Raw genomic sequence first — 20,984 nt, 5'->3', positions numbered from 1 at the left:
GCGGTCCCAGCGGGAGAAGGAGCTGGCGGGGCGCTCGCCGCCACCCTCCCAGCATCGCTTCAGAACCCGCGCGGCAGAGCGAAGGAATCACATGTAAAGTTCAGTGAGAAATTAAACTTGCAAATCGCAGCCAGACATCGCGTTCCGCTTGCCGGCTGCTCTCCCCTCCTCCTTGGGTCTGGGTCCCTCTGGCTGCGCGTACGTTTTCCAGGTTTTAAATCAGAACCAGAAGAAATCTTGACGTAAGTCTTTCGGGTTGCTTTCTGCTGGTTAATTTTTTTTTTTTTTACCCCTAAGTTTGCCATAAATTTTTCCTATGGATTTGATGCATTTTGGAGACAGTGGTAATCTGTCCGGGGAGGAATGCTCCCAAACCCACACGGCACAAAGCGCGCCTGTGCAGCGGGGCGTTCTTGGAAACGCAAAAACCTGTGGTTTAGGGATTATTTCAGGCAGGGGAGGTGCGAGCCGTGAGCTGTGTATGGGAGTTCTGTTTATTGCTGTGACAGGAGAGAGGTATTGCTGAACTTCCAGCATAATCCCTCTCCTTTGCCTCCACCCTGAGCTGGAAAAATGACCTTTATAAGCGAGTTTGTGGCTGACCTTTGTGCCGTGGCTGTCAAAACAGATGCTATCAGCTTGACAGTTGTAGGCGGATTTTTGTGTGCTTATCTGCCAGGTATCCCGTGGAGTGAGAAAAGGCGTGATTTCGCTAATTACAAGAGGTTTGGTGATGTCCCATTAGTGATCTTCCCGTCCCGTGCCAGGAGTATGTGGTTGCACAGAGTGTAAAGGAAGTTCTCTCTCCAAACTGCAACCTCAGCATCCTCTTGGTTTCAACCATCTCCAGTTTATATCAAAGGCCTGGATAAGGAATTTCACTTTGTTCAGGGTCCTTTGACCTTTTTTTTGTGCCCACACACCATTTGTTGTGACACTTTTTGTGGCTGCAACAGCCAGAGGTGTTCCATTTTAAAATGAAGACACAGTAGTTTATCCTGTTGAGATCCCTATTGATACAGCAGTAGGATCATCCTTCTGCTGCCCCTTCTTATTCCCCATTCTTCGTTCTCCCAGTAACACGAATCCTTGTTATTCCTAAAAATCCTTGTTGCTGCTAAAACCTCAGTTTTATCACAGTTTCTTTGTCCCACAGACCAGGTTTTGTGAGGCTGGATGGTGCCAGCTTTATTCACTGGCTCAGGGGACATCAGAGCTGGGTTTTGCAGGTGATGTTGATCAGCTGTCAGTCTTGGAAAAGCACAGCAGTGCCAGCTATTGAGATGGACCACTGTGTTACTTGACAGTGCTCCTCATTTTGCAAATTGAATGACTGAAGCCCAGGATTTAAATCCTAAATTCAGCCTGAATGCTCTGTGGAGTTTGAATCTGGATTGAGGATGCTTTAATTGCACACCTATTTATTAATTGTTAGTATGGTAAGGTGTAAAGAAGAAAACTTTTTTTTTTTTTTTTTGCTTCTGCATGTGCTGTCCTTAAAAATGAAGATGGCATCTTAATTCTGCCTTGTGTGAGGACCAGAGTCTTGGTGTGCAGGAATCCCTCTTTGGCTGGCTAATATGGAAGCGCTTTGTGCTCTCTTCATTTCTGCTCACGCCACTGCAAGAGGCATGAAGTCCTCTACGTGCCAGGCAGTGCATTTATTGACAGAAAAGCATTTATTCCTGGCCAGTTTCAGGACTGCCTTTTCGGGCAGCTCTGTAATGATGACCTTAGAGCCTCAATGTCCCTCCTGTGTGCCTCGGTGGCAAACCCCGCTCTCAGGAGCGAGCACACGGTGAAGGGAGCACAGTGAGGGAGGTGCAGCTGTGGGCCTGCCCTTGTTCATTGTGTGGGCTCTTGCACAGCGAGGCTTTCAGGGCTGAGGGCTTCTCTGAGCTCTGTGGAAAGAGCAGCTCCTTCTCCCCACGCACACCTGCGGTGCCGCCGGTATTTCCGCAGCGGCGTTTTCCTGACGGCCAGGAGGACACAGATGGTGCACTGTGCTCCAGGGAAGCTTGCCACGGAGCCCAGAGGCACAGCCCTGCCCTGGCAGGGTCACTGCCTGCGTGGCTTGGTGTCCCCAGGGCTGTGTGGAAAGTGCAGCTCGGCGCATCTCACGGGATGGAGGCACTGGGAGTCCTGTCCCCGGCCAATGAAGTTTGTCTTCAGGTGCCCTTGCATATGCTTGGGGAGATCCAGTACTGAAACTGCCTTTTTCAGAAGAGTTTCAGCTTTGTCACCTGCCTGGTCTGGCAGCAGCATCTCTAGGAGTCTGGCTGGTGTGGCATCCCTGGCTTGCAGTGGGATGTGCTTCTGCAGCCCGGTGGGTCACAGAGCTGGAACTTCTGCTGGCTCACTTGTGTTTGTGTAGGGCTTATGTGCAAACGATGTGGGCTTATTTAAATTTATTTAAAGACGAGCAACAAACCCACGAGATCGAATCAACCCTGAGGAAAGAGGTTTAGTTTCTTTGCCTAAAAACTACTCTCATGTTGAAAAAACCAGAGCTGCAGGGCAGAGTTCAGATGGACTCACTGATACCCCAGGCAGAGCAGGAACATGTGTACATCTCCATCTATTTAATTGCCAAGCAACATGAAAGAAAAAGCTTATTAAAACACCCAAACCGTGCATTCATCACTCTTACACTTACTCTTAACTGTTGCCTTGAACATAAAGAGCATAACAACTTGGAAGATGTTTCTTTTCAAAGCAGTTCTGAGTAGCTCAACGCAGTGACACTGCCTGGGGGACAGGGCAGCAAAGCCCTGATTTCAGGGAGTCAGCGTGGCTTGCTCTGCACTGAGTCACTCCATAAAGTGAGTTTTCTCAAACTCATGTTCTCTCCAGGGAGTCACAAGCTGCTTGTTCTTACAGCATGATTTATTCTGTGGAACACAGTGCCCAGCTCATTGCACCGTGACATCCAAAGTGATTGTTTCCCAGCTGCTCATTGCATGCTTGGGATTTCTTGGTTTATTTTCTATTACTTTGTTTGCTTTATATCTCTTTTCTTCAAAGACCATGGAAAGGTGAGGTGATTAACTTCTGTTGCTTTGTTAATTACAACTTTCTCCCTTTTCTTCCAATTTCTTCACTATTAGAAAGTTCCCTTTCCAGTCTCTTGCTGTTTCATTCACTTGGGCTGCCAGTGTACCAGACCAGTGGTTAATAACCACACTCTCCTCTGTAAGAGCAGGCAGGTTCAATTTGGGGGATTTCAGGGAAGAAAAGCAAGGAAAAGTTGCAGGTTCTTAAAAATTAATGCCTTCTCCTTTCCATGCCTAAGCCCTCCAGGGGCTGAGGAATTCAATAACCATCTTGGTGTGGTCTGAGCACCTCTGCTGGTGGTGGTTGGAGTGGTGCTGCCATCCCACACTACCCAGACATGTGCACTGCAGCTGCAGATTAGATTTAGGCCACAGAGATTTTGTTTTTCTGGAGGGTTTTCAAGACAAACGCTGGCATATTTGCTTTTTTTTTTAAATTATTATTCTTCTAACTGGGCTGATGTTGATCCTAGAGGGTGCCTTTAGGAATGAAAAGCCCTTGCCTATCTGAAACCAGGTGTTTTAGATAAACTCACAGCTGTACGTGCCCCCAAAAGATAAGTGGCATGTAGGGCCTGTGTGAATGCTTGAACCTGTACTTTGGTCACACTGCTGGTACACTTTGCTTCTCAAAAATCCATTAAGAAAAAGGCTGTGTAATTCAGGTTGCCATTTATGAATTTGCTGTTATCGTGAGCGGGGTGTCACAGCTGAAGGGAGTGAGAAATAGCTCTTTAATGGGTTCACAGCTTAATCACTTCCAAGTGAAAATTTACACAGAGTGTATCATTAACAAAAGGAGGGATGCAAAAAAGCCCTGGCTGCGCGTCATGCCACGGGATGCTGGGAAGGTGGGATTTGCCTGTGGGGTTGGTAGTTCCTTGCTAGCACTGCCTCCTGTCCCTCCCAGAGTGGTCTTTGCTCACAGCTTGGCTCAGTTACAGCTCCATGTGTCAAAAGCTTTGTCTGCTGAGTGGGTGCCAAAATGTGCTTGGAGAGCAGAGCTTGAGGAAGGAGTTGTTTTACACAGATTTGATTTGATTTTCTGTTAGCTGCAGCACTTTGTGGGTTGTTGAGATGAGCTTTTTCTGTGCATTGCTGGAAAACAACCATCTGCACCTACATTTCCAAGACTTTCTGACCTGGAGGTCTTCGTGGCCTCTCTGGCAGAACAAAATGTTTTCTTCGGTATCAAACTGTATTTTAGCTTCCCATTGTGGTGCAAAAAGCGTGCTTGGGTGGGAGGTCATTTTTCAGGCCAGCCCTGCCCTTCTGATGGGAAGATCATTAGGCTGTGTTGCCAGTGAGCGTGGGAAGAGGGGGGAAAAGTCATTTTAGAGGAGGGTTTTTTACAGGGCTGCTGTGGGGGTCTGAGCTGGGCATCAGCCTCTGGGCATGATGAGCAACCCCAGCCATGCTGGGGCAGCTCACTGCAGCCCTGGAAATGCTCATTGCATCTCTGGAAAGCTGATCTGAGACCCTGGGGATGGATGTGAGGGGTGTGGAGCTCTCAGAGGTGCAGCCTGAAGTCCAGGGGAGCTGCTCTTCAAACAAATGTCGTTTTTATGTCTTAAGTATTGTGGGAGCTGAAGTCTTCATCTGCTGCTGGTCTTATTCACCACTACCCTTCTGTGGCTGTAAAACTGGGGGTGATGCCACCCTAGGAGAGATGCTGGGAGTTTGCATGAACCTTTGAGGGACCAATTAACAATAATCTCCAAGGAAAATCTGGAACTGTCCTTGGACCAGCCTTTGAGCAGTGTGGAATGACCACGGGCTGTGCCTGCACCTGCTTTAGGGTGGGGTAGGGGAATGCTGAGCAGCCACTCCTTCAGGAAGAGTCCAACATTCCTGGTGCTGGCTTAGGCCAGGGTCTAGGTAACCCTGTGTGCACTCACACGTTAAAAACCCATTTTGCAGCTTGTAGGGCTCAGATACACAGGGAGATGGGGCAGGAAAACTTCATCCTCCTGGAGTCCTCAACCTGCACTTGTCTCCTGCAGCTGGTTTTGTAGAGCAGCACATTCAGTGGTACAGCAGTGAAAACTGCCCTGTCTGCATCCAGCAGGAATTCTGAGGGGACTGAGGAGGTGCTGAGTGAGGGGAAGAGCTGGCTCTGTCTTCATCCAGCAGGAATTGTGAGGGGACTGAGGAGGTGCTGAGTGAGGGGAAAATCTGGCTCTGTCATTCCCAGTGGCAGCCAGGAAAGAGTTTATGGCTGGGACACCAGTGCATTGTCCCCCTTTCCACTGATTTACAACCTGAGATAGCAGAGGCTGTGCCTTTCCTCCTGATAGTCCTTGATGAACTTTCCTTCCATGAATTCATCATAATGGTTTTTTCCAGCCTAGTGAACTTCTGGCCCGCCAGGCAAAGTTCCCCCATTTAACCGTGTCCTGTGTGGTGCTTCTGGCTGAGTTCCCCTGAGCTCCTTCTTGCTGCTGCTTTTGCACTTTGAAAACCCTAAAAAAAGGTGCTGAGGGGGACAGAGGTGTCCTGTGGCCTGCTGGTGACCACTGACCACTGCAAAGTCAGGCACATGGGGCACAAGAGACCGGGTTCAAGGCTGGGCACCCAGCCTGAGGCAGGGAGAGGCACCGTGTGGCCTCACCCTGAGAGCCCACCAGCCTGGGCTGGAGTCCAGCTTTTCCCTTTTTTCAGGCTGCAGAGGAGAAGCCTCACAGAAGAATGAGTTCTTTTACAGAATCACAGAACCCCTGAGGCTGGAAAATCCCTGCCAGCCCATGGAGTCCCAGCTGTGCCCAATGCCCACCCTGTCCCCAGCCCAGAGCACTGAGTGCCACCTCCAGCCCTTCCTGGCACACCTGCAGGGATGGGCACTGCAAAGCTCCCTGGGCAGCCCCTGCCAAGGCCTGAGCACCCTTTCCATGCAGAAATTCCTGCTGCTGTCCAAGCTGAGCCTCCCCTGGCCCAGCCTGAGGCCCTTTCCCCTTCTCCTGTCCCTGTTCCCTGGCAGCACAGCCCGACCCCCCCTGGCTGTCCCCTCCTGGCAGGGAGTTGTGCAGAGCCACAAGGTCCCCCCTGAGCCTCCTTTGCTCCAGGCTCAGCCCCTTCCCAGCTCCCTCAGCCCCTCCTGGGGCTCCAGCCCCTTCCCAGCCCATTCCCTTCCCTGGAGTCAGAAATAGATGCATTTTAAAACCCGATGAAGCTGCTTGGAACACAGATCCTCTGTAGCTCCTGCTGCTTGTGAAACCACTGGAACTTCTCTAAGGACTAAGGATTTCTTTCCTGAGAGGGATATGTTGGGCATGGTAAAAGTATCTTATCCCCATATGGTTGTAACCTGTTCTCAGGTTTAGGGTGCCTGTCCTGCCACAGCAGGAGGTGGGACAAGTACATTTACCATAGAGAACCACAACCCACAAATTAAATTCCTGGATCTCATATTCAGGGGAAAAAAAATTATTTACATGTGGATACAATTCCTAGCTGGAAATCTTTTTGATACTGAAGTTAATGTGTAGTCAGAATCTGTACCTTTGCCCTCTTTTCCTCTTGTTCCTGCAATCTGAGGGACTGATACTCAGTTTCCCATTTCTGTAGCCAGATCTTTTTCTCCAGGAGAAGGTAGAGAAGCAGGACCGTGTGTTCTGGGTGCTTTTCCTGGCAGGCATCAAACCAAGGCAAGTTCTTCTGCAATGTCAAACCCATTGTTTGCAAAAGGAGCAGGGGCCCAGCTGCTCAGGTGGGTTCGGCTGGGGGAGATCATTTAGCAGAACTGCTCTGAATATTAAACTTTGGGTCACCATGGAGGGGTTTTGTGTTTAAATTGTTCTTTTTGTCAGTGCCTGACAAAATGCTTTGTTTGTTAAATATTTTTTGTCCCTGCAGCTGTCCCTTGAGATTTCAGGAATGAAAACGGGGAGATTGTTTTTAGAACATCTGCCCTGGCCTTACAAGTTTATCCCAAAAATGTAGGAGCACAGGATGAGTCAGTAGCTTTTCTGCATCGAGGAAATGAGAGTAGTGACATCACTTCATTCCAAGATAAGGGAACGCCTGAGCTGGGAGCCCTCAGAGAGGCAGATTTCAGTCCCAACTGCTGATTTGGACTCACAGTGTAGAAATCAGCATCTGATTTGGGAAGTTTCTGGAACATGAGCCTGATTTTTGTTGATTTTCTTCTCTTTTTTTGTGTGCCAGTGTTGTATAAGCCTTGATTGTGACAACCCAAGCTGTGTGAATTTATGCCAAGAGGAAAATATTTGAGCTGCCATCAGCAAATAAGGTCTTGCTAAGAGCTCAGAAATTCTTGTGGCTTAAGAAAACACGGCTTCAGCTTAACAGCAGCTTGAAAATCTTGTGTTAGTGAGGTTTGGCATCTGCAGCTGTCTGTCTCCAGGCTGAAAGGCTGCTTGTTTTGGGGCTCTGCTGCTCTCCTTAAGGTTTTGTTTCCTGGCAGGGCCCCGGGGGCGATGCCAAAGGAACAGGCAGCGAGTGCCAAGGAGAGACTGAGCTGCTGGGCTTCATTCAGAGCACGGGGTGGAGAGAGGGATCCCAGCCCAGCATCCTGCCTGGAACTGGGAGTGCTGGCAGCCCCTGAGCCTCGGCAGGGCCGGGGTGACACGGCAGTGTCACTGCCCAGCTCGGTCTGGAGAGAAAACACGGAGAGAAAACCACCTTCCTGCTCACCTCCAGGTGCTGGGAAAGGAGACTCAGCCCGTGGGCAGGGAACAGGGGGACACCAGCAGGGGAGCAGTGGGGACACCAGGGAGGTGGTGGCACAGAGGGGACAGCAGGAAGGTCGTGGCACAGCAGGGACACCAGTATGGGAGCAGGAAGGTGGTGGCAGTGGGGACATCAGTATGGGAGCAGGAAGGTGGTGGCATAGCAGGGTCACCAACATAGGAGAAGGAAGGTGGTGGCACAGCAGGGACAATAGCATGGGAGCAGGAAGGTGGTGGCACAGCTGGGGACACCAGGGAGGTGGTGGCACAGCAGGGACAATAGCATGGGAGCAAGGAAGGTGGTGGCACAGGAGGGAGGCAGTGGCACAGCAAGGACACCAGTATGGGAGCAAGAACGTGGTGGCATAGCAGGGTCACCAACATGGGAGCAGGAAGGTGGTGGCACAGTGGAGACACTGGGAAGGTGGTGGCACAGTGGAGACACCAATATGGGAGCAGGAAGGTGGTGGCACAGTGGGGACAGCAGGAAGGCAGTGGCACAGCAGGGACACCAATATGGGAGCAGGAAGGTGGTGGCACAGGAGGGACAATAGCATGGGAGCAGGAAGGTGGTGGCACAGTGGAGACACTGGGAAGGTGGTGGCACAGTGGGGACACCAATATGGGAGCAGGGAGGTGGTGGCACAGCAGGGACAATAGCATGGCAGCAGCACAAAAGGTGCTTGCAGGGTCCCACTTCCCCATCTGGGCCTGCATCCTGAGGGGTTAAGCAGGGTAAAAAAAAATTTCCAGGGTAACTCCTCCTTGCTGGGGTTTTCCCTGGGGAAGGAATGGGGCTGGGTTGGAAGCATTTTCTGCCTGAGTGCAGTAAATGAATATTTGGGGAAAGTCCATAGGTTTTGGGTTACAAGAGCTAAGCTGGAGTGTAAGAGATGCCAAGGTTTCTCCATTGTTCTTCAATATGATTGTAATCAAATCTCTGCTTCCACAAACAAAACCCCCGTTTTCCTCTCTTCCTCCTTTTCTTTGGAGTATCAGTTTTGCTCTTCTTCAGCAAATGACTCTTTTACAGGAGGTTTTTTCCCCTGGTTGCTCATGGATAGAGTATCACCCTTTTGCCACAGCAGCCCCGGTAAAAGAAAATAATTTTAAGGAAAATTTTGAAAAATGTAATTTTTATACATCAAACCCAACTGGTAGGAAAAAATACTTAATTTTTTTTTTTTTTTCAGTATGCTGGCAGGAGTTGGGAGGGTTTTTTGAATGATGGGATAGCTCACTCTCCTGAGGCTTAGGGAAGTGTTTGACTTCAAACTCAGAATCACAGAATCTCCTGGGCTGGAGGGCACGCACCAGGATCATCAAGTCCAATTCCTGGCCCTGCACAGGACACCCCAATAATCCCTCCTTGTGCTTGATCCCACTGCTTGCCTGTGAAAGTGAAGGCTTACTTGATCATTCTATCATTTTAAAAGCCCATTCTACCATTTGAAAAGAGGATCAGCTGAAAACATTTCAAAAGCCTCTGTTTTTATTTAGCTCCAATTATTCCTTCCCGCAGACGTGTCCAGGCTGCGGTACCGAAATAGGGCGTGTGTGAAACGCTTGACTGGAAAAAAATGAATCATATTCCTGGTGCTGTGAGCTTGCCCTATAAATAAAAAGGCAGCTGGGGGAGTCCTGACCCTGCCCTGGCTGTTGGGTCAGGGTTTCCCTGGGGCTGCCAGCTGGATGCTGGTGCTGAGTGAGCGCGGCGCTGCTCAGCCTCGCCGCCAGCCGCGATTTCAGGAGCGAGTCCCTCTCCAGAGCAGGATGCTGCTGCAGCTCCTGGACAGCTTCCAGACCCGTGTCTGTGCCAGCTGCAGCAGGCAGGGGTGAATTGAGGGCACCATAAGGACACAGGTTTGGATCTGATGGGCCAGCGTGGCTTTCTGGTGCTCTTCTCCTTCTGTAGCATCACGGAGCTCTGCCTTCTCTGGGTGGCTGAGCAAGGGTGCTGTGTGCACTCAGGGGATCTCTCAAATGTCCTGCTCAGCTCCCATCTGTCCTTCATTTCCACCCCTCAGCTGTGGAACGTGGCACTTGCAGTCGGTTGTTGCCACGCTCCCATGCAGCCATGGAGGTGCTGGTTGAAGACTGGGGATGTGGAGGCAGGAGGAGGTGCTGCCCTAAGGACCAGAGTTTATACTTGAAATCCTAGTGGGAGATGGCAAAACATCCATGCAATTTGTTGGGACAACCCTAAACCCAAAAGGGCAACAGAGCTGGGGAGGGGTTCTGATGAGGAGCAGCTGAGGGAGCTGGAAAGGGGCTGAGCCTGGAGCAAAGGAGGGACCTTGTGGCTCTGCACAACTCCCTGCCAGGAGGGGGAAGAGCAGGGCTCAGGCTGTACTCCCAGGGAACAGGGACAGGAGGAGAGAAAACAGCCCCAAGTTGTGCCAGGGAGGCTTAGATTGGATATTAGGAAACTTTTTTCGTGAAAAGGGTCATAGAACATTGGAATGGGCTGCTCAGGGAAGTGGTGAAATCACCATCCCTGGAAGTGTTCAAAAAACATGTGGATATGGCCCTTGAGGACATGGTTTAGTGGTGAACACAGTGGTGGTGCTGAGTTGGTTGTTGGACTTGATGATTTTAAAGGTCTTTCCCAGCCTTAACACCTCCATAAGTGTATGATTATAAATGTTTCTTGTCTGGTGCATTTTCTATGAAATGTGCAGTGGTTCTGCTCCCAACAAGCATCAGTGATGTCTGGGAGAGGCTCCACAGACCTCGTGCTTTTAATGTCAGATGAGAAGAGAAGATGCTCTGTGATAAGATCTCCTTGAGTAGTCACACGTAATTTCTGTGGGCAAGCACAGCTACTCCCTTGCAGGGCCAATTACTTCAGGAAGAGCTGAGGTCACTTTTTGGGATGTTGTGAATTGAGCAATGGTGGCTCTCAGAGCAGAGGACACTGATGGTTCCTGATTTCCAGCAAGACTCTCCTCTCTGAGGCCACATCTCAGGAAAAGCCTCGTGCCTCTCTGGCTGCAAGCTTTCACACAGCAGGGCAGCATCTTGTGGAAAGCTTCTTCCCTTTGGAAACTAAGCCTTGGCAGACCCTTGACAGGCAGCTCAGTCAAGCCTGATCCTAAAGACAGCCAAGATCTTGGTGTCCCCCTGTTTGCCAACCTCATGGAAGGGCTCAGTAGGAGGGGAGGCCAAAAGCAGAGTTAGGGTTTGGTTTCTTGGTCTGCTGCAGCCTCAGCCCAAGGCTTGGAGCGACGTGTTTGTTTTTTTCTCATTTCCTGGATGAGGTAAGGCAGGGTGGGCTGAGCACTGAGCTCATCCAGACAGGGCCAACCAGCAGATTTCCAAGGAGTGGGGAGAGTGTGGCAGTGTCATCTTCAGCCCTCTGCCTGGCAGGGGATGCACGGCCCTTCTTTGGAGATGCTGCTGGGACATTTGTTGCCTTGTTTGGAGCTGAATTATAAGTCAGAAGTTCCTCTCCCAAACCTATTTTTCCTTGACCCAAGACATGCTTACCAGTGCCCTAAATTGTCCCTGCTTTAGGGCCCAACATCCAGGTGTTGATGTTGTGATGATGATTGGATTATCTATTTAAACATGTTTGATTTGCAATGACAGGGTTAAAACCCCGAGAATCAAATCAGCAGGACAGCTCTGCATCTGATTAAACCCCATCCACTGCTTCTCTCTGCCTCCCAGCCATCTTGCTCTTCCTAGACAAAATCTCTCCAGGATTTGCTCTCAGGCCATTAATGATCAGTTTTCCTGGTGCCTTCACTCCTTTCCACCACACTCCAGCTCTGGCTTCCCAAACCATTCCTAGCTGGTGGATGATGAGGTGGGAAGTTGGTCTTTCCCATTCCCATCTAAGCAAGCTCCCAGCCCATCCACTTGCTCAGGGTTGGGAAGAGTTTCCTGGGAAGTTTATGAAGAAAGCAGAAAAATCTGAGGGATTTGGTACCATCTGGAGCTCCCGGCAGGTGGGAGAGGTGTGACAGTGTTGCTGAATTGCAAAAATGCCCTCAGTGGTGCTTTCCCAAGCTCCCAAAGGTGCCAGTGTGCAAAATAACAGCTCTGAGATGCTCACACAGCGCAGATTTATGGCACAGCACCCTGTAGTTAGAACAATCTCCTTACATCAGCCGTGTAGGAATGTGCCAGGTCCTGCATCTTCCCGACGTTATCGTGGCTCATCTCCTGTGGGACACAGCCTGAACTCCTGGGGATGGGAGAAAATGATTCTATGGTGGTGCTGTCTCGCCTTTGAGAGCTCAAAATGTTCAAACTTTTGACAACCCCCCACAAAAAAAAAGCCCACAAAAAGCAACAAAACAGAACAAACCACAGAAACCAAGTCTTGAGCTATTTATCTTTTTTTTTCTCTGAGACACAGGATGTTTAGCATTCACTCACCTTTTCGGGGGCAGGTCTAGAAATATTTTGGGTTTTTTATAGAAGCACAGACTGGTTTATGTTGGAAGGGACTTTAAGCCATCCAGTTCCGCCTCCTGCCATGGGCAGGGACACTTTCCACTATCCCAGGCTGCTCCAAGTCCTGTCCAAGCTGGCCTTGGACACTTCCAGGGATCCAGGGGCACAGCTGGATCTGGGCACCACAGCTGCTCTGGGCACCACAGCTGCTCTGGGCACCACTCCCCAACCTCACAGGGAGGGATTTCTTCTGTACAACTGACCTGAATTTCCCCTCTTTCAGCCTGAACCCATTCCCCTTGTCCTGTCACTCTGATGAACAGGACAGAGTTCTGTTCATCGGAGTCCTTTCCACCTTCCCATAGGCTCCCTCAGATGCTGGGAAGTTCTGTGAGGTCTCCATGCAACCTTCACTTCCCTGGATATGTAGCCAGGATATATTTATATCCTTGTTCCCTCCTTGTTCTTTCCCTTGCATGCCTCAGTTGGGAACATCATCCTCACAATGAACAAGGTCTTGTGGATATTTCATGTGGAGCATTCCTTGTGGAGGTGCTGTTGCTGGAGCTGCAGGGCACAGCCAGGCTGTTTTACCTGCAGCCCTGCAGACACTCAGGGGTCAGCAAGGTTAGGAACCACCAGAATTAGGAAGCACCAAAATTCAGGCCTCTGGCTGGGGAATGCACATGGACACATCAGGGGATGTTTCCTCTGCCTCCCATCCCATGGGTGCCCAGCTTGGGCTGCTCCTGCCCCAGCTGCAGTTCTCATGTTACACAGCCAGCAAATTAGCACCTGAAGTCACTGTTGTTTTGCAAGCCTGATTAAAGTAATAGTTGAGGCTGTCTATGTTTGAAACTGTTGAGAAGGCAGGGAGGGTGTCTCTGCCCAGGCTCTGTGTCCTGCCTGCCCGCAGGGGGATCACTCACCTGGCAGTGCAGCAAAGACAGTCACCTTATCCCTTCTCCCTGCTGGCACGAAGGCATCACCACCAGAAACACCCTGAGCAGAGGCAGAGAGCCTCCAAAAAATGAGTCTGTGATGCTGAGACACAAATCCAACTCACACCAAAGCACCAGAGTTCATCGTGTGAACCACCACACCATGCTACCTCATTAATGGATTTGCATTTCTCTCCCATCTGTTTGTCCCAGCAGAGATTTCCTTTTGCCCCGAGAGCAGCAAAGGTAACAGAAGTGCTTTGTTCTGCTCTGTTTTCTCAGGGAGCCACCAACGTGGTTTACCAAGCCCACCATGTCAGCAGGAGTAAGAGAGGACAAGTTGTCGGCACCAGGGGAGGATTCCGAGGCTGCACGGTTTGGCTCACAGGTATTTTTGTCAGGGTGTGAAAGCGTGGCCTCACCTGTGAAACTCCATGAGGATGGCTGGCAGGTGGGGATTTGGGATCTGCAGGAAACGTCAGCGTTCCCTGCGAGCCGGGAATTGCAAAACATCCTCACGTGGGAAACGCAGACACGCGATGCTGGCGCAGCAAGATGTTCTCCCTGGCAGCTGCTGCCCATAACTAATGTTTTTATGGATTTCCCAGCTGCTCTCAGGCTCCTTTGAACATGTCAGAGGCCCTCGGGGTAGCACTTGTTGTTCCCAAGTGTGTAGCTGAGGAAGCCTTGGCTCCAATCCAGCCAGTCTTTGGCAGTGGAACGCACCCGGCGTTGTCCAAAACGCGGATGTTTTCATTCAGGAGCGGTGGGAAGTTTACTGGGACCTGTAGGTCTGCTGTGTTTGAGGCAGCACGAGGCAGTCACCTTGTCTGGAGAATAAACACTCCCAGCCACAGAGTCACGCTGGAAGCAATCCTTTGCATTTGTTTTATTGCCCTTCTTTTCTGCCTTGAAGTATAAACTCATTGTTTGGGGATTAGGTGCTGTCAGAAATGATAATTGCATTTCTCGTTTCTAATATTTAGACAAGTCTGTCTTTTGCCAGTTGTCCAGTTGTTCCTTTGCTTGTTAAATATTGGCATTTTCTTTGGCTGCTGGAGGATGTTGAAGGATGTGCTTGGAAGGATTTGTAAAGCCACTCTGATTTGCCTCCCTGTCACCTTAGGTTGGAGCTGCTGGATTAAAGCATGTTTCTGTTCTCCTCCTCAGTTTTGAAGTGCCCAATCTGCTTTTATATAGTTTCTGAAGCCAAAAGCTCAACCCAAGGCAATTTCCTTCTTTTTTTGAGTATTACTAAAAAATCTTGTGTCTGCAAGGTTTGAGCTCACTGGCTGATGATTATTCTTTGGAATACACTCCTAGAGAGGAAGGTGATGGGGGCCCTTTGCTGCTGGAGTCTGTCCCACTCCACGTGGTTACAGCAAGAGCCTCTCCTTGGGTTCAGAATGGCAGAGCAGCTGGCTCTTGGCAGTGGGAGCAGGGGGAGGAAGAGGAAGATGAGGAGAGACCTCAAAGAAGCAGCATCCTTTCAAACCTCCCCTGCTTCCTGGCACCCAGCATGGCTCAGCAAGACTCACTGCTGGGTTAGACCCCTCCAGAGGTTGGGCTGTAGATGCTTTTCTCAGGGCATAAATGCCACCCCTTCATCAATAAGGGTTGAAAAGTTGTGATGATGAAGGTTCATCTTTCATCGGAGAAGGATGAATCCAACTTCCTTTAGGAAGGAATGAGGGAGGGAACTTCAGACAGGAGTTTGGCCGCCGGTGTCGCTCGTTTTCACTCTCTTGACCTCAAACCTGACCCCTCACCCTTCTGCCTCCCCCAGGCCTTTCTGGAGCTGGCAAGACAACCATTGGCTTTGCTCTGGAAGAGTACCTGGTGGCTCATGGCATCCCCTGCTACTCCCTGGATGGTGACAACGTCAGGCATGGCTTGAACAAGAACCTGGGCTTCTCGGCCCAGGACCGCGAGGAGAACATCCGGCGCATCGCCGAGGTGGCGCGGCTCTTCGCCGACGCGGGGCTCGTCTGCATCACCAGCTTCATCTCCCCCTTCACCAAGGTGAGTGTGTGAGGATCCCAGGGGTCCTGCTGTCTGCTCAGCTTCACCCCAGACGATGAAGATGGTTTGTGGAGAGGGTTTCCTAAAGGCACCGTCGGTTGCCACTGACACACAACTGCGTGCGGTCGGTGTTTGGAGGGCAGTGGCCTCGCCGGATAAATTCAGTGCTGCACATTGATGAAAAGCTAAGAGGAGTTTAAGATCTCCCTGCTATTAACTCCTCAGAGGCAGAAAAGAGTCACAGAAGCAGCAGCCTGACCGAGACCTCTCACTGGTCTTTTGGAAGAAGATTTGACTGCGATTTTCACTTCCGTAGCCGCTGTTATCAGGCCAATGCAAGCAGTTCCTTTTTTCGTAGAATCAAGGAATCACTGAGGTTGGAAAAGACCTCTGAGATCATCAGGTCTGACCGTTTTCACATAGGGCAGATAATTATTCACAATCTAAAGTTCTGCTGTCCTGCCTAACGAAAAGATCTTGAGGTTTTGCATGGGAAAAGATGAAAACAGGTCAAAGTTGTAGATTTTTACAATTTTTTTTAAAGTGTCTTTAAAGAAAAGGAGGGAAGTGAGATGAAAACCCCTTATTAGAATTAATGTACATTGAATAAATCTATAATAGAGATTAATTTACTTGTGTCAAAATCCAGAGAGGTCTTTTTGCTGCAATTCAGATTTTTCCCATCTTTCTTCCAACAGGATCGTCTAAACGCACGGAAAATTCACGAGGCAGCTGGACTTCCTTTCTTTGAAATCTTTGTAGATGCTCCTCTAAACATTTGTGAAAGCAGAGATGTGAAGGGCCTGTACAAAAAGGCAAGAGCTGGAGAGATCAAAGGTATGGAGGAATGAGATCTTATTTTGCCTTTTGCTTTCCAAAGCTTTGGATGCCTTGTCCTGGCAGTGCCACAATAGGGGTGGGTGTCTAAAGGCCCTTTGTAGTGCACAAGAGGATCCTGCTCCCCTAATCTTACTGTCACAAGTGTCACTTGTTGTACCCAGCATGGTTGAATGCCCCCTGGTTGTTTGTATAGTGTTCTTGTCTCCAAGGCACTGATTATTCTATTAAATAAATTTAATTTGGGGGTTAATTGCCCGTAGGATTCACGGGGATTGACTCAGAGTACGAGAAACCCGAAGCTCCTGAGCTGGTGCTGAAAACAAACATTACATCGGTGTCTGAGTGCATCCAGCAGGTCGTGGAGCTCCTCCAGGCACAGGTGGGTCACTTTGATGTCACCATCACTGGCAGCTTTGGAACCCTGCTTTGGGACACTGCCTTTTTGGTGTGCCTGTAACAAACAGCGTATGACAAGCGCTGCCTGTCTCTGTCTTTCAGAACATCGTGCCCCAAGGCTCAGTCAAGGATGTTCTGGAGCTCTTTGTGCCTGAGGATAAACTCAGCAGTGTCCGGGCTGAGGCAGAGACGCTGCCAGCACTGGAGATCACTAAGGTACTGTCACACACAGCTTCTGACACTACTTAGCTGCTCCAAGGGTGGAAGCTTCCAGGAGGATGTTGCCAGAGGGGCCTGTGTTCTTCTGATGGCCCTGACCTTTTCTGGTTTATGGTGAGCTGACGGGGGAGCCTGATCCTCAGCCATTTTCTGCCCCCTGTGTGCTGCAGGGTGTCAGTCCCCAGTGCTGTGTTCACACAGCCCCACAGTTCAAGCTGCCAGAGGGCAGGGTTTGGTGGGATATTGGGAGGCCCTGGCACAGGGTGCCCAGAGCAGCTGTGGCTGCCCCTGGATGTGCCCAAGGCCAGGCTGGACATGGCTGGGAGCAGCCTGGGACAGTGGAAGGCGTCCCTGCCATGGCAGGGGGTGGGTTGGATGGGCTTTAAGGTCTCTCCCAACCCAAACCATTCTGGGATTCTAAGCTGTGCTGTGAAAGTGTGTGAGTCTGGCTTAAAAAGCCCCAGGCTACATCCCCCATGTCTTTCTCCTGGTTATGAATGTCCTGTATTTGAAGCAAAACAAAATGAAAATGCTGTTTCAGCAGAAGGGAAGGAAAAGCAACCTCTGAGCGTGACATGGTGACAGGAGTGTGACCCCTCTGGGTTTGTTTTGCAGCTGGATCTGCAGTGGGTGCAGGTGCTGAGCGAAGGCTGGGCCACTCCCCTGACGGGATTCATGCGGGAGGCAGAGTACCTGCAAGTGCTGCACTTTGGCACCCTGCTCAACGGTATGGATCCCCTGTGTCCTCCCCTCCTGCCTTGTGGCACACACCAGGGCTCCTGAAGGTGGCCAGGGTCACCCTGCTGTGGCCACAGCCCTGGCATCTATCATGGTGCTGCTCAATCCTTCAGGGAGTTGTTGTGAGGCTCTTGTTGAGCTTGGCTGTACCAGGGTGAAAACAGAGATGCAAACCTGAGGCCAAGGAAGCAGGGAGGCTGCCAGGTTCAGCTGAACTGGGAGGAGAAGGCAGCTGCTTCTTGGAAACCTGGTTTTGCCCCCCACCCCATTTTGCCCCCCACCCCATTTCCCTGCTTCTTCAGCACGTTAGCTTGAAGTAAATCTGATTTATCTGTGCATTAGCAGCCTGCCAGAGGTGGTGCTTCATCCTTGGAAGAGGCAAAGAGGGCTCAGGTGATGCCTTCCACAGCTGAGACTGGGGCACAGATGTTTCCACCCCGTTTCTCAGCTGTGGATGCTGTTGCTGTGACTTCACCTGCTCACATTGGGGTTTGTAGACCTGGCAGTGATCTCTGCCTTCAGGGATCTGGGTGAGCAGGTCCCTTTGAGCCTTGCATGCCTTCTAGACGACCCTGTGGTCCCACAGGGCAGAGATTTGCTGCTGTTGCTCAGATTTGGGCATGGTGCAGCAGAGGCAAAGCTCAGCACTGCTCACTTTGCACTGGGGGAGTGTCTGTGTGTGTGGGGGCCCTGCTCCCAGACACGCCATAGCCTTTCACCTCCTGCCCAGTGTGCAAACAGCATTCAGAAGCACATGTCCCTGTTATCAGAGCCTCCCCTGTGGTCTTTGAGCTGCCTGTTGTGCCTGGGGAGGTCGCAGAGTGCCCTGGGGTGGCCACGTTGCTCCAGAGCCCCGTACTTTGTGCTGAGGGCTCATCCCAGAGCATACCTGGGTTTGGGGTGCCCCCCCAGACCTGCCAGCATCCCTGAGCACATCTCCTCTGAGCTCTGTGGGCAGATGCTCTGGGTTTGGAAAGCTCTGTGGGGAGCAGGGATGAAGGCCAGGAGAGAGAGCAGCTTTGCAGGGGGATGAGCTCTCCAGAGCAAGGTCTGGGTGGCAGAGGGCAGCAGCATCCTGAGATCCTGTCTCCATGGGGGTCTCCAAAGTTTGGAGACCTCAGCACCGGTGTGGTCAGGCCCTCAGGGTGACATCTGAGTGGGAAAGAGAACAGCAGGTGCTCCTGGAGAAGCTCTGGGAAGTGGTGGAGGGCTCCACCTCACGGTGCTGAGGCCAGGGGTGGCACTGCCAAGGAGAGGCTTGAGCCTGCTCTTCCCAGAGCCTTGTGCCCTGGGCCGGCTGATGGTTTGGGCAGCTCCCGTGGCTTTTTGGGGACACTTGTTCCAGCAGCAAATCCCCCCTGGATGCCCCAGCAGGTGGGTGATGTGCTGTGTGTAGGGCCACCAGGAGGGGTGGACCTGCAGCAGTGCACCAGCAGCCCGTGACTCTGTCAGAGGGGTGACAGTGACAGTGCTGGATCACAGTGTGAGGCTGTGCTAGGACCATGGCCACGCCAGCAGGAGCTTTTCAGTGCTTTGAGTCTTGAAGTGGTTTCTGTAACGTGCCCCTGAGCGTTAATTATCTTAATTATGTTTGTGTTCTCCCAGGAAAGAAACGCTTGGTAGCTGGTATGTATGGAACTCTGGAGCTGTTCTCAGGCTCTGCACAAATTACCTCAATTGAGATTCTTTTTGGCTATAATTTTTTGAGATTTACAAAAAAAACCCCAAAAGTTGAAATTATTAATTATTATGAAATTATTGCAGCCACGGCCCATTTATGATCCAGGCAGTTATGACGTGGCCCGACACACCCCGTGTCCTAGGGACCAGTCTGCACAAAGATCCCAGTTGTGTAATTTTGTAATTACCTGCACTGGAGTGATCTTTTGTTACCTCTCCATCCTGCATTTGGAAATGGAGCCTGAAGATGCTCGCTCTCAGCAGCATTTGTTGGTTTCATAATGCAGCTTTTTTTATTTCCTGTGCTGGCTTCATTGACTGATCATTATTAATATGATTTCAATGTATGAAGTTGATATTGATTGGATCCCATGTGAATATAATTGTGATTATTCATGAAAATTGCTGCCTGGCAGATGAATGATACCCAGTCGTGAATTTAAAGTAAATGCAAATATTTTAATAAAAATTAAAGTAAAAATCTATATCATAGTTAAAATCCTCAAATTAAGACTCTCAAGGGTCCAAACTGATTTCAGTCAGATCAGAATAAATTAAATCAGTGATTTGTTTTTGACTGGAAACCTATCAAAGAGACTGATTCTCTTGTATTGAGATTGGAATATTGTTAATATCCAAATATCCAAGGAGAAATGGGAGGACCTCAGTGGAATATTGAGAAATTGGGAGAGTTGGGTTAAAACCAACATGAGTTCAAGCTATTTAGGGACAACACTGAAATTAGAAACCAGGTGTGCACTTACAGACTCGCACAGAAAACAGATTAAACATGGGCAGTGCAGAGATGTAAAGGAGGAGGAGTAGCAATATAGAGATAGCCAGGGAAAAACCCCAAAAAAAGAAAAAAAAAAAAAACAAATTAAAACTGAGTGTGATGGAAGAGGCAGCCCAGGTGGTGTGCAGGGCATGGGGTGCTCCAGGGAATACCAGCCTGGAGCCATCCCCACAGAGGTGGTTCTCCTGCAGGAGAAGGCATTTTCCAAGCACACTGAAATTTTTCAATTATCCAGGGTTGCAGTTTGCAAGCACATTTAAATTTTTCACCTTCACAAGCAGCTAACAAAGAAGAACCAGAAGAAGGGAGAGTGCAGGAACTAATGAGATGCTCCAGGTGTCTTGGAGACACCTCTGGCCCTTAGATAAGGAGCTTTTATATTCTGCTAACATCACTGTTTATTAGCAGTGCACAGAAAACTGCTGCAATGACTGATTTTCCATGAAAACCTCTGTTTCCTGAGTTCCCTGAGCTGGTTAAAATTCTTGTCCACGCAGAGGGGTGTTCAACCCCTTCCCTTCAAGGGCTGTGAGCATCCCCACGGTGCTGCTTGATGTCCCTCTGTCCTGGTTTAGGGCAAATTTGTGAGAAAACCTCCAAAGGGGTTCCTCTAGAAAGCAAATTCAAGCATCCCCTCCCCCACCTGGTTCAGGAAAATATTTCCTTGGAGAAAAGTAGGGAAAAAAACCTGTTTATTTAGCAGGCAAAACATTCAGCAGCACGAAAAATGAACAATATTAAACAGCAGAACCTCTCGCTGTTCTGAAGGGATTGCAAAGTCAGGAAGTCCCCTCTGCGGGCTGTAGCTGGGCTCACTCAGTCCCTTATCAATCTCTTATCAGTCCCTTATCAGTTCCTTTGGTGCTGGCAATGCTGTGGCCCAGGCCTGGCTGCTGGGCCACAGGTGGAGCTGCTGGTGCTCCTCTGGTGTTCTGACCAGGTCCAAACAGTTCCAAGAAAAAGATAAACCACAGACCAGGGAAATTTTCTGCCCTGGCCAGCTAAAACTAACTCAAAGCGCAGGAGAGCTCTGTCCTGCTGTCTATCTGTCTGTCTGCAGACAGCACTGTCCAGGAGAGGATGCGGGGAGCATAATTAAATAAATGGGCAGGAGATCTTTCTCCTTTTTAATGCCTTTATTAAGAAGAATCAGCTCAGGTGGGGAGAAATCGACGGGTCGCGCCCACGCCGCCGCTGCTCCCAGGCG

General features: G+C 50.2%; 1 protein-coding gene across 2 annotated transcripts in view; it reads left to right on the top strand.

The window, feature by feature from the left end:
* PAPSS2 (3'-phosphoadenosine 5'-phosphosulfate synthase 2) overlaps positions 1-20,984 on the top strand; it is a 29,589-nt gene that overhangs the window by 391 nt on the left and 8,214 nt on the right. Inside the window, exons 2-8 of one of the 2 annotated variants that reach the window (XM_064429903.1) lie at positions 13,369-13,474; positions 14,873-15,108; positions 15,807-15,945; positions 16,209-16,327; positions 16,447-16,560; positions 17,179-17,290; positions 18,907-18,927. In XM_064429903.1, coding sequence (XP_064285973.1) covers positions 13,369-13,474; positions 14,873-15,108; positions 15,807-15,945; positions 16,209-16,327; positions 16,447-16,560; positions 17,179-17,290; positions 18,907-18,927 — 847 coding nt within the window. The remainder of the gene's footprint in view (positions 1-13,368; positions 13,475-14,872; positions 15,109-15,806; positions 15,946-16,208; positions 16,328-16,446; positions 16,561-17,178; positions 17,291-18,906; positions 18,928-20,984) is intronic. The other variant, XM_064429904.1, reaches the window with a different exon arrangement.

This window comes from Passer domesticus, chromosome 8 (genome assembly GCF_036417665.1).
Source record: "Passer domesticus isolate bPasDom1 chromosome 8, bPasDom1.hap1, whole genome shotgun sequence".
In the NCBI taxonomy this organism is placed as follows: domain Eukaryota; kingdom Metazoa; phylum Chordata; class Aves; order Passeriformes; family Passeridae; genus Passer; species Passer domesticus.
This window is presented reverse-complemented; position numbering and strand designations above follow the sequence as displayed.